Raw genomic sequence first — 12,664 nt, 5'->3', positions numbered from 1 at the left:
TTTTGCAGTTTGATCAAATGTTCAGATCTCACATGCTCACTTAGACTTCTAACAGCTATTTTGGTATATTCTTGAATGAAAAAGTGAATCTCATCAATAAAAGTTACATTTTTCCCCATCTTGCCCATGACAAACAACTTCTCTTCATAGTAATAGTTAGTAGAATTTTTTTTTTACTAGTCTCACTGTTCTTCCAGTTTTAAGATGCCTAAACTACACTGTAGAGAAATCAATAACTAATTCCCCAATTCCTGGGTTTTTTAATCTTTTCTTATTTTGAATATTAATCTTTTCTTATTTTCTTATTTTGACAACGGTTTGTCACCTCTTGGCATTATTTTTAATTTTTGATCTCACTTTTTTTTGTGTTACTGAACCTAATTTATTGTGAGCTTGAAAGATTCTCGAAACACTTCCCCACTCTGACAGCTGCTACAATATCCCTAGCTGTCATTGATGTGTGTTCTTTAAGTCAAAACATTTGAATTAAAATTGTAATAACAATTCTTAAAAACATTGTAAGAGAGCAATAAAATACTGGTTTCTGTGTAGCCCCAAACCCAGCGTTAAGTGCTAAGTGAAAACTAAAGGTTGAGAAACCTTTATCTGGTTTCACCAGCGTCAACCTAGTTATCAGTAGAACACACACATGACCATTGCTGTCACAATGATAATCATATTAATCTTCATCACAGTAACTATTATATAATTATATACACTAAAATATTACCATTATCTATTATATAATTATCGTAATTATATAATTACATATACAGTTAAGATGATAATAATAACAGCTATTGCTTATATCACCCTCTAAAGTTTGAAAAGCAGAATATCTCATTTGATCCTCCTAACAACCCTGGGAAGTAGCTGTTAGTATTATATCAATTGTCCAAATGGGCAAACTGAGGCAGAGTTGCCCAAAGTCCCACAGATAGTTAAGTGTCTGAAGTTTGATTTGGACACATCTTCCTGACTTCCAGTGCTGTGTCCGTTGCACCATCTAGCTGCCCCTAAAAATAAGACTTTATTAAAATAATTTTTTGTCCAGTAAACAAGCTTTGATTAAGCCATTACTAGGTACCAGGCACTGTGGATACAAAGAAAAGCAGAACTCTTATTGGGAGACAACATGCAAACCACTATGTACAAGCAAGATATATACAAGAGAAATTGATGTTAATATTAGTGGAAAGGCACTCACATTAAGGAGAACTGAGAAAGGCTTCCTATAGAAAATAAGATTTTAGCTGAGACTTGAAGCAAATCTGGTAAGTCAAGAAGCAGAGATGGGGAGAGAGCATTTTATACATAATGGACAACCTGGGGAAATGTAAAAAGTCAGAAAATGTAACGCTGTTTAGAAGCAGTAGCAAGGAGCCTGATATCACTGACTGTAGATAAAGAGGAGGAAAATGTAAGAAGGCTGCAGTTATCAAGAGGTGCAGTGGCGTCATAGGCTTTAAAAGCTAAACAGAGAATTTTATATTTGATCCTGAAGAGCCCAAAGCAAGGAACTACTAAAGTTTATTGAATAAGAGGAGTGACATTGGTCAGACCAATGCCTTAGGAAAATCACTTCCACAGCTGAGTGGAGCATGAACTAGAGTGGGAAGAGATTTGAGATAGGAAGACCAATCTATAGGCTATTTCAATAGTCTGGTCATACTGTGCAGACAGGCCTGTACCAGGATGGTGGGAGAATCAGAGGAGACAAGGGAGCAGATTGGAGAGATGTTATCAAGGTAAAGTTAAGAGATATTATGAAGATAGAAATGACAGGACTTGACAACAGGTTGGATATGGGGATGACAGAATAGAAGTTGAGGATGAAAGTTAATTGTAGTGTCCTTAACAGAACTTTCAGAACTTCAGTAAGTTTTTAGGCAAGTAACAGTTGATTCAGGTAAGTATAGCTTCTCAGTATTAATTATGCTGGTGGTCTGAAGTCTCAGGGCCTTTTTATTCCTTCTTATACTAAGGTGACCAAGAAACTACATCAAGTACTAGAGCTTTAGTCCCCATAGCCAATTAATTCTCAAGGATGCTTTTAATGAAAAAAATTTACTCTGCCACTATCATGAGGGACTCTGTTAGATATTCCTACTCCTACAACCTTACCTTTTAGTTACAAGGTCTTAAAAGTCTTCTAGAGGATTTGCCACCATTTAAATGGCTAGTATTGGGCAAGCTTAATTTAGGGAGTGCAAAAAAGGTTAGCATGGTCAGCACTTGAAAAGAACAAAACTAACCAAAGAGGTATCATTACTTTTTCTGTAGCCCTAATGTTCTTGGTGGTTTCCCTGTTCATCATTACTTCACCACACCAGGACAGCAGCTGTGAACTTCACAGACTTGGTATTGTCTACCACATGGACAGATTGTTTAGTCCTTCCAAGGATAAGGCCTGGCATTCCTTTCATGTTTGTTTATTCCTGTATTGGGCCATTACATTGCTTGTCTTTTTTTAAGCTGTATTTCTAGTTTATAGTTTCTTTTCCAGCTCTGCCCATGCCTGGCTTCTTGAATCTCAAAGATTAAGTTTTTCCAATAATTCCCTTTAAAGCCGTTTAAGTGACTGAAGGTCATACAGGAGACTGTAAAATATATACTATTTCACCCTTCCTACTTCAGTTACACAGATAACTTTAGAATGCTGTCATTTATATAGTGATAGAAGTATAGTATAATCGACAAATTGGCTTGTTCTTAGCTTTAGATCAACTCTAAAAATGTAGGTCAAATCCACTGCTCTGTTGCAATTTGAATCTCTTAAAAGGCATAGTTCCATTCCAGCAGAGATGTCCAAGCTATTAATTTTCCTCATTTAGGTGATGTTGGCTGACCGGAAGGGGACGGAAGAACTATATGCCATCAAAATTTTGAAAAAAGATGTGGTGATACAAGATGATGATGTTGAATGCACAATGGTAGAAAAGAGAGTACTAGCTCTCCTAGACAAGCCTCCTTTCTTAACACAACTTCACTCCTGCTTCCAGACAGTCGTAAGTCTTCCTTACTTAATTTTCTGTGCTTTCTCAAATATCTCTCTGATTTGCTACATTAAGACTATAGCTATTTAATTTAACCTCTGAGTCCTCTGAGTTCTTTTTGCCAAGTTTGCATAAAAACAAAACAAAACTGGAAATTAAAGGCATACCTTCAGATTATGGTGTTTTATGAGGTGCTCTCCCCTGTGGCAAAAATAGTCTGGCACAAGTACTCGATAGAGGACTCTAAAACCATCAATGATTGCTTGTACTATGAGAAATCCCTTTTCTGGGTACCAGAGGACTGGGAGAATGTAGAATACTGTGCTTCCCTGTTGTATACGTATAGTGCAGGGGTGGGGAAGCTATGACCTCGAGGCCTCATATGGTCCTCTTGGTCCTCAAGTGTAGCCCACTTGTTCTGTGAAGTTTGGATTCAGTCAAAGTACCATATTTGAGGACTTAGAGGGCCACATGTGGCCTCAAGACTGCAGGTTCCTGACCCCTGTTATAGTGTAACCAAATATAGGGCATTGCTCTCCTTTATAGCGACAACCAGTGACGAGAATCAGTAGCACAGAAATTAAGATTCATGACCTCCTCATTCCACCAGTCTCCAAGTCATCTCATACAAATACTAGCAGTTTACAAGTGTCCTAGTTGAGTGCCCAAACAAATCATTTCCATTTTCTTGTCAGTTTGTAAGTCTGTTTGAGATATGGCAAGCTACACTTTACCAGTTTGTGCTCAGAAACGAGGAAGTACACCATTCATGAGCCTCGCAAGCTTCATCAATAGTCCTTTGCTTTTAATTTCAAAATCCTGAGAGAAAAGCACAACCAGATTGTCATAAAGCCCGAGGTTGAAATGAAAAATTATCTCCACTGTTCTCCAGCCACTGTGTGTCAGTCTTATCTTGCCTGTAAGCCATGTTTCTCTAAGCCTAGTTTCAGTATAGTTCTTGGCTTTGTCATCCATCATTGCTAATCTCATTTCTACCAGGGAAGTATTTGCACAATGTGTGTTAGATGGGATCAGTGGGGGGAATGGAACCTGTCTATGTTTGAGGAAAAAACCCCTGTGCACTTCATCTCCATATCCCTGAAGAAATCATATCAATCTTGTTACACTCATTAAGCTAAGGAAAGGATATATAAAGCACAAAAAGGAACATAAAATTAAAGTACATAAAAAAACAAGCGAATATGATGTACTGACGGCCTCTTCCTGGCAATTAGTATTGATGCCATCGTCCTTGCCTTTCTCCCAGCCTTGTACTCACTGTTCATCACTTTAATGATGAAGAAATGAAACGATTGTGCTGTCAAGGAGAAAACTGTGTTCAACTTCTACCTCTGTTGGCTTTCATTTTTAACTAATCTACTACAAAACCACCTAATTTGCCTTGCCCACCACTAACTTCCCCCACCATCATGTATAATGTGCTGACACCTGTGACTGGTTCTGTGGAGCCTTTCATAAGTATTAGTGCATAAAAGGATGAATAAAGTTTAGTGTACTAGTGACTAGAGGCCTCTCAAGCATTACAAACCTTCCTGTCAATCCTCATACCATCTTGGAGTGTTAGTCAAAACAAATTAATGCTCAATATTATAGGTCAACAAAGAAACAGAATCATCAGACCTTTGAGGTTAAGAATTTATGTCTGTATCAGTGATTAAAAAAATAAAGTAAATTGTAATGGTACTCATCTCTCATAGTTCCTCTATGCCTCAGTTTCCTCATCTGTAAAATTCAGGAGACTTCTAGTAAAACTGAACCCAAATTCTCCAAGAAATACTGTGTATTCTCTGGTAGGGGAGGGAGGGATGCCAAGAGGGGGCTTGATGCCAACACAGTCTTGGCCCTAGCTTGTGAGAACTGAAACAAGGGATGAAGATAGATTCTAGCAGGTTACCATGCAAGGAGAATGAGGGCTTGAGGCTCTCAAAGAGGCCTGAAGCCAGCAAGATTTCTAATATCCTGTCAGAACCACAACAAAAGATAAATCAAGTAGGGGTCCACCCAGGTAAAGAGATAGGCCAGTACCCAGAGTAGAGGAGGTTCCAAAATCCTATAATTAGTGCAATCTCCAATATTCGATGTCTATACTGAGGGATGCATGTGATGAGGATGAGGCAGAGGCACCCCAGGGCCCTAAAGGAGACAAAAAAACAGTGTAATCTCTGATAACAAGCAGGAAACAAATCCAGCTCCTTGTTGGTGACTGTGCAAGGAGGAGATGGAGATGTGGCCAAGACCGAGATCTATATTGGGCCACTAGGAGACAAAGACAGAAACCAGGGATTGTGGCAGAGAGGCTGTATCTTTTCCCAGTTAGAACCCAGCTCTCTCTCCAAGGCTAGGGCTGCAGAAAAAATTGGGGAGGATTATTAGGAACCAGACATCTCATCTAGAACTGCAACAAGGTAGTGGTAACAGTAGCTAGACTGCAACATGGACAAAACCAGGAAGGGTCTTTCCACTCCATCTAAGAGTGCAAAAAGGGTCAAAGCCTGGCCCTGACATAAAGACTCAATACAAGAATCATTGCTGGAAATATGAGTAAACAGAAGAAAATTCTGAGCACAATGAAGAAATATTACAGTTAAAAAGAAACCCCAAAAGACAAATTTAGAAGATAGTCATTCCATAATAAGTACAGGCAGACTCTCAGGAGAAAAAAATCAGTTAATATTTATATAGCTATTAGATTTGCAAAGTGCTTTCCATTTCTTATTTTATTTGATTATCTCAACAACTCTAAGAGATAGGTGCTATGATTATGCCCATTTTACAAATCAGAAAAATGTAGCATACAGAAATCAAGTGACTTGCTTGGAGTCACACAACTAATAAGTATCTGAGACAAGATTTGAACTCAGATCTCCATGACTTTTTGTCTAGCAGTCTATCCATTGTACCATACCTTAGTCATGCTCCCAGAATAGAAAGAAGAAACTCATCAAGAATAAATAAATTAAAGCTCATAAGAAAAATGGAAAGAGAATAAATGGTTTAGAATAAAAGGTGGAAAATATAATTTGATTAGTGGACTCCATGAAAAACACAACACAAAATAAACAAAACTCAGAGAGTCAACAAAAAAATGTTCAAAGCCAAAGTAGTGGAAAAATTAAGAGGACTGTTTGAGATGCCTACTCCCCAAAACTACTGACCTAGAAAACAGGTCAATGAGAGATAATTTGAAAACCACTAGACTTCTTGAAAACCATGACCAACAAGCATGTCTGGACACCATATTTCAAGGAATCACAGTAGAAACCTGTCTGAATCTTTTGGAACCAGAGAACAAACTTAAAAATAGAAAGAATCCACTAGTAATTTCTTGAAAGAAACTTTAAATTGAAAACAACCTGATATGTCATAGTCAAAAATCCAGAGCTTCCAAGAATAAAGAAGAAAACCTGCAAATAACCAGAAAGAAAGAGTTCAGCTTTGTGGTCTAGTGAATATGTATTTCAATCTTGCCTCAGACATCTGTGTGATGTTGGGCAAGTTTTTTTAGCCCCTCCCCCCAAGTCTTTCTTCAATATCTATTAAATAGGGGTGACAATCTATTTCACAGGGTTCTTCTGGGAGATCTAATGAAAAAAAAATATGTGGAAAGCCCTTTGCAAACATTAAAGAACTATGTAAATGTTGTTATTATTCAATACTTATCACAGTGCCTGGTCCAAAGAAAGTACCTATTAAAAACTTTGAATGACTGACTGAAGTTATAGGTGCTTAATAAATGTTTATTGACTTGATTGATCAAAGTGCAAATTTAAAAGAATAGGAAAAAGGTGAGAACTAGTGATTATGGTCCAAGAGCAGTGGAATGAGAACACTTCAGTTACAGATTCCCAATGTTTACCCCATTCCTTTTATTCATACCCCCTCTTTCTTTGTAAATTAAGATAAAGAAAGAAGAAAATAAACACGGTTACAATTAGAAGAGAAATATAAGTTAGAGGGGAAAAAAATCTTTGCAGCCTATAGGTTATAAACATTTGATGTCCAAATATTTGGGGAATTGATATAAATATATAAGAATATAATCATAAATTGTCCAAGGATATGAGCAGGCACATTTTAAAATAAAAAATTACAGAACTCAATCATATGGAAATTTGTTCCTAATCACTAATAGTAAGAGAAAATTAAATTAAAATAACTGCTGTTCTACCTTATAGCCTTTGATGCTTGACATAATAGTCACCTAAACATCTGTTAGTTGATTGGCCAGACTGGCACATATAACCAAAAGAAAATGGTAGTTGTCAGAGGGGCAGTGGAAAGACCAGCACTATGTGAATTTCACTTATTCTGGAAAATAATTTGGAATTATACCCTAAAGGTGACTAAATTGTGCAAACCCTTTGACCCAGTGACATCAATAGTAGACATATATGTCAATGAGATCAAAGACTTTTTGTTATAGCAAAGAACTGGAAATAAAGTGGTTTCCTATCAAATGGGAATTTATAAACAAATTATGACATGAATTTAATACATTATTATTGAGTCCTATAAATTATGAAAGGAATGAATTGAGAGAAGTCTGAAAAGATTTATTTAAATTGCATTGTGAAGTAAGCAGAACCAGTGGAACTATTTTTACACTGAATATAATAATTTAAAGAAAAGAACTCTGAAAGACTTAAGACTAGTGAGTGTAATGACCATTCATGCCCCTAGTGGACCTATGATGAAAGACGCTACTCACTTCATGGTAGAGAGGTGATGGATTAGAATATAGAATAAAATATGAATTTTTAGACACAATCAATGTGTTAAGTTTATTTTGCTAACCTATATTTATTTGCTATGAGGGGGAAGTTATGAGATGGAAGAGGGATTTAGCAGAGCAAAAAGAAAAAAAAAGAAGGCATATCAATGAAACATTTGTAAAAATATACCAAAGAGAGCAGAAGAAGGTGCAAAAGGGCAAGTAGGGCAGTTTTGTTCCTGTCTTGATAAATTTAATCAACACTTGAAAAACTATAATAGATGTAGTTTAACAGACAATCTTTCCCCCCGCCCACACCATTCTTCCTTTTGTTTAATGCTTGATTTTTAGGATCGTCTTTATTTTGTCATGGAATATGTCAATGGTGGAGACCTCATGTACCACATTCAGCAAGTAGGAAAATTTAAGGAACCACAAGCAGTGTGAGTATTATTTTATTTCTGCCATTTTAGTTTAAATAGAAAAACCCCTTATTGATGTTCTCTTGAATGATTTTTTTGGTCATTAATGTCCTTTGTTTTGTTCTTATAAACATTAGAAGAAAAATAATCAGCACTAAGGTACTTAATATTTAGATTTCATAAACCAACTAGCAAACTGAGAACCTGGAATCTCTGTAATTTAAGAGCAATATTTAAGATCTGGCCAGTTCACCATTTAAAAAAAAAACAGTGAACTATAGGTCAAGTTGCCATTACTAAAAATGCACAACAATAAAAAAAGTATATATTTTTCTAACAAAACAGACATCTAACACACTCTCAAATAAATCCTGCTATAAATATGTTGTGATTTGTATTGGTAAAGGGAGTGCACTCATTGAAAGGATTACAGATACATGCTGCCAGTCCAACCTAGGTCAACTCCCATAACCTTGATGAATTTCTCAGTTTCCTCATTTGTACAATAAAGAGTCAGACATAAATACATGATCCTATGACCCTTCTGGCTTTAAATTTAAAATCCTGTAAGCCTTTGAGATCACAGAACCAAATGACTAAAGGAAGGTACAATATAAGATGCAGGAGATACATTTCAGATACATGTTATGGAAATTTTGCTCACTTTTGATTTTTTATCCTTAAAAGGAAAGATACATCTAGTCTCATTCTACCTGTATATGTGTGTGACTTATAAAACTTTAACACATACGGAGATGAAAAGCTAATGCCATGGCAACTCTCTCCACCAGAGAGAACATTTAGAATTGCTGAGAACAGTTCTGAAATGATACTTAAAAGCTTCTGGGATCTTTTCCTTTTATTAAACTCAAACTAATGAAAGGCATTCATTTTATAGATCTTTTTTTTGTAGTATTTTGACTATTTACAACTATTCGAAGTTGATTGAGATTCTGTCTGCAAAGGCTCCTGAATACCTTGGAGATTTTAACCCATCTTTCAGCAGTTCACCTGTGCTTCACAAAATTTACTAATTTTGAAGTAACAATTATTTTAGAGCTACCACATGATTCTAATTGAGACTATAGTTCCATGTCATGGCCCATTGTAGCCTAGCCTTCCAGGAAGGATGACAACCCACTATTTGTTTCATCGTATACTACACTCTACTTTTGGGAAAGGAATTAATTGCAATCTAATCCACCACTGTGTTTTCCCTAAAATGCCACTGAATGTTAAATGGGTATTTTCTTCCCTTAATATCATATAGATATGTAAGTCTAATTGCTATCCAATTTGCATCACAAAACAGCCTTTTGAAGGCTTTTAGAGAATCTATGTGGAACCACCTTATAAAAAGTAACAGCCATTTTTTGAAACAGGCAAGTATCCACTGATACTGAATAAGCATCAAATTGCAATTTTTAAGTGCTAGATTTAGAGTCAGATAACCTGGATTCAAGTCATGGTTCTCTCACATAGCAGTTTTGGGTTTTTTTTTTTTACCTTGGCCAAGTCACTTAACTTTTCCAAGTCTGTTTCCTCATTGGCAAAGTGAAAAGTTTGCATAAGATGATCTCTGAAAACTTCCTTTCAGCAACAACATTCTGTTTTCCTGTGGGCAAATAACAGACTTTCCAAATAAAAGGCATCATAGTAGAAAGGGTTAGGATACTCAGGTTTGAGTCCTGGCTTTGACATTAGTGTGATTCTTGGCAGATTATTTCACCTCTTTGAGTCTCAGTTTCCTTATCAGTAAAATGTAAATTATGCCTGTATTCCCCTCCTCACAGAATCGTTATGAGGAAAGCACTTTGTAAACCTTCAAGTGAAATTAAAATGGGGATGCTCTAGTTGCTATTAATTTCCTATGGGATATGTAAATTAAGGGGGAAAGTTTGCAAGATGAATTTTTACAATAAATAACAGAATGTGCATGGCTTGTGCTAGTCAATACCAGCTATCAAAATCACTGTGACACTCTTTTATGTTTTGAGTTTGGAATATCTGTGGTAGGAGAAAGGAAGGATGAAGGAGTACCATCTAGAGTGCCATGGAGCTCAAGTAAGATTTCTTTTCCAGGTTCTATGCAGCGGAGATTTCAATTGGATTATTCTTCCTTCATAAACAAGGGATCATTTATAGGTGAGGACTAGAGCTTTTTTTTCTGCTATTTATTTGGTAGCTGCATTAGATATTAGAAGATGGATTATTGTGTAACACATGCTGAAAAGTGAAATAGATAAAAGACAGGAAATACGGCACAGGGGGCAGAGTTTTAGTCTTTGTCCTAAAAGCTTCTTGCCTTGTGATCTCAGGGTAAACACTGCACCTCTCAGAATCTCAGCATCCTTATCTGTAAAATGGAGACAATAATAACTGTCCTCTCTACCTCAGTGTGCACTTTGTAAATGGTAACCTGCTTCTTAACTGTAGCTATTAGTAACAGGAATCCTCTTTAAGCTGCCTTTCAGTTTGGCCTTCAGCAGAGAAAGAAACATCTTTGGTTCTACTTCTCAACTTCAGAGACTTTTGAAGTCTCTTTCAGAGACTTTTACTTCTTTTTTAGTGAACTGAAATATTTTCTTTTTTCCCCCAAATTTATTAGTTCCTTTGTTTTCAGTTTTCAACATTCACTTCCATAAGTTTTATCATTTTTACTTTCCCAAGAAAACATGTTTGTGCTCAGCAAAAATACCTTTCTTTGCTCTTTTTCTTGGAAATGAGGTCACAGCAAACACTGAAAACCACAACTACTGTGGTTTCGACTGTATGTGTTTGTGTAGAAGGGCAGCATGATAGAGAAGCTGTAATGTCAAACTCAGCTAAAAAGTGGCACCCTGAATCTATACATAAGGATACCTGCAGTCTATCTTCTGATTTATTTTTAAAGTGTAACATTATTTATGTTTGTATTTTTATTCGTTGTTAAATATTTCCCAATTGGGACAGCTAGGTGACACAGTGAATAGAAGCCAGGCTTGGCATGAGGAAGACTCATCTTCCTGAGTTCAAATCTGGCCTCAGACGTTTCCTAAATATGCGACCCTGGGCAAGTCACTTAACTCTATTTGCCTCATATTCCTCATCTGTAAAATGAGCTGGAGAAAGAAACCACTCCATTATCTTAGTCAAGAAAACCCCAAATGGGATTAAGAAATCAGAAACAACTAAAATGACTGAAATACAAATACAAATACAAATTTCCCAATTACGCTTTAATCTGGTTTGGGCCACACTTGGCAGTGTTGTGGGCTAGAGGAGGCCCATAGATCACATGGCCTCAGATATCACCTCAGATATAGAGAAGAGAGAGAAACAGTCTTGAAGCCACGAAGGTTTGGGTTTGGCTCCTGCCTCTGACACATTGACTCTGTTACCTTTGGCATGTCAACTTAACCTCTCAATGCTTGGGCAGTTCTCTAGGCCTTTTAACTTGTAGTGAAGTTGCTGACCTACATGAATGGAGGAATTTTCCTTCTACCAGTGAAATCAGAGATCCAGTTCATATCCCTAACTTTCAGTAGCAGAATAAGTTGCAGGTCTGTGGATGAATGCTTTTGATTCTGGTTCTTCATGTTAATTAATTACAAGAAGATTCTACAACCATGAAGTGATTCTTTCCAATTCTAACTTCGAAATAATTTGTCATCTTGAGTTCCCTGACGGAATACATGTTCCCTATGTCCTATGCAAAATGGGGGTGGAGGTGGGCACAACCTCTTACTGTGGTGGAGAACTTACTCACTGGGCCATTACAATGGTATCCAAATAAAGTTACAGTGGAAGAGATCCAAAGGAAATCTGAGTTATACTCTGAAATCAGGCATTGATACTAACCTACTACCTTTCAGAGATTTGAAATTAGACAATGTCATGTTGGATTCAGAAGGACACATCAAGATTGCTGATTTTGGAATGTGCAAGGAGCATATGTCAGATGGAGTTACAACCAGGACGTTCTGTGGAACTCCGGATTACATTGCCCCAGAGGTAAAAATTTGAACCTTCAGTCCAATTCTCAGTAACAAGGAGCATGTGCACATTTAAGATTTTCTAAATTTGAGCACAATTTTCCATCTTTGACAACCATTCATTCCACTAGCATTTCACACATTTATCCTCATCCAAGCCTCTTGAAGTATTCTCTTTGAGACCTATCTCAAGTTTCACCTGTTATGTGGTGCTTTTCCTTGATACCACAGGTGGTTACCGCTATTCACTACCACTATTATCCTGCTGCCCACAATAATTATTTATTTATCTCCATTTCTGTTTTTTTTCCCATCAATAGAACTTAAGCCCCTGGAGAGCTGAGACTTTCATTTTTGTCTATGTACCTCTACCACTTAGCACAGTGCCTGGTACATAATAGTATTCTTAATAAATGCTTGTTGTGTTGAAGCAAATTCATTTGTTCAGCATATCTTAAACCTAATATTTGCAAAGTTATTTGCTGGACTCAAGTGGAGACACAAAGAGAAAGAAGACATGATTTCTGTCCTTAAGATATT

General features: G+C 36.6%; 1 protein-coding gene across 1 annotated transcript in view; it reads left to right on the top strand.

Annotated features, from left to right (window-relative positions):
* Positions 1-12,664, top strand: part of PRKCA (protein kinase C alpha) — a 484,269-nt gene that overhangs the window by 426,548 nt on the left and 45,057 nt on the right. The window contains exons 10-13 of the mRNA XM_072645482.1: positions 2,835-3,008; positions 8,080-8,171; positions 10,233-10,295; positions 12,005-12,143. Coding sequence (XP_072501583.1) covers positions 2,835-3,008; positions 8,080-8,171; positions 10,233-10,295; positions 12,005-12,143 — 468 coding nt within the window. The remainder of the gene's footprint in view (positions 1-2,834; positions 3,009-8,079; positions 8,172-10,232; positions 10,296-12,004; positions 12,144-12,664) is intronic.

The sequence above is a fragment of the Notamacropus eugenii genome, chromosome 2 (assembly GCF_028372415.1).
Source record: "Notamacropus eugenii isolate mMacEug1 chromosome 2, mMacEug1.pri_v2, whole genome shotgun sequence".
Taxonomy (NCBI): Eukaryota; Metazoa; Chordata; class Mammalia; order Diprotodontia; family Macropodidae; genus Notamacropus; species Notamacropus eugenii.
Note: the sequence above shows the minus strand (reverse complement) of the source record. Positions and strands in the feature narration are given on the sequence as shown.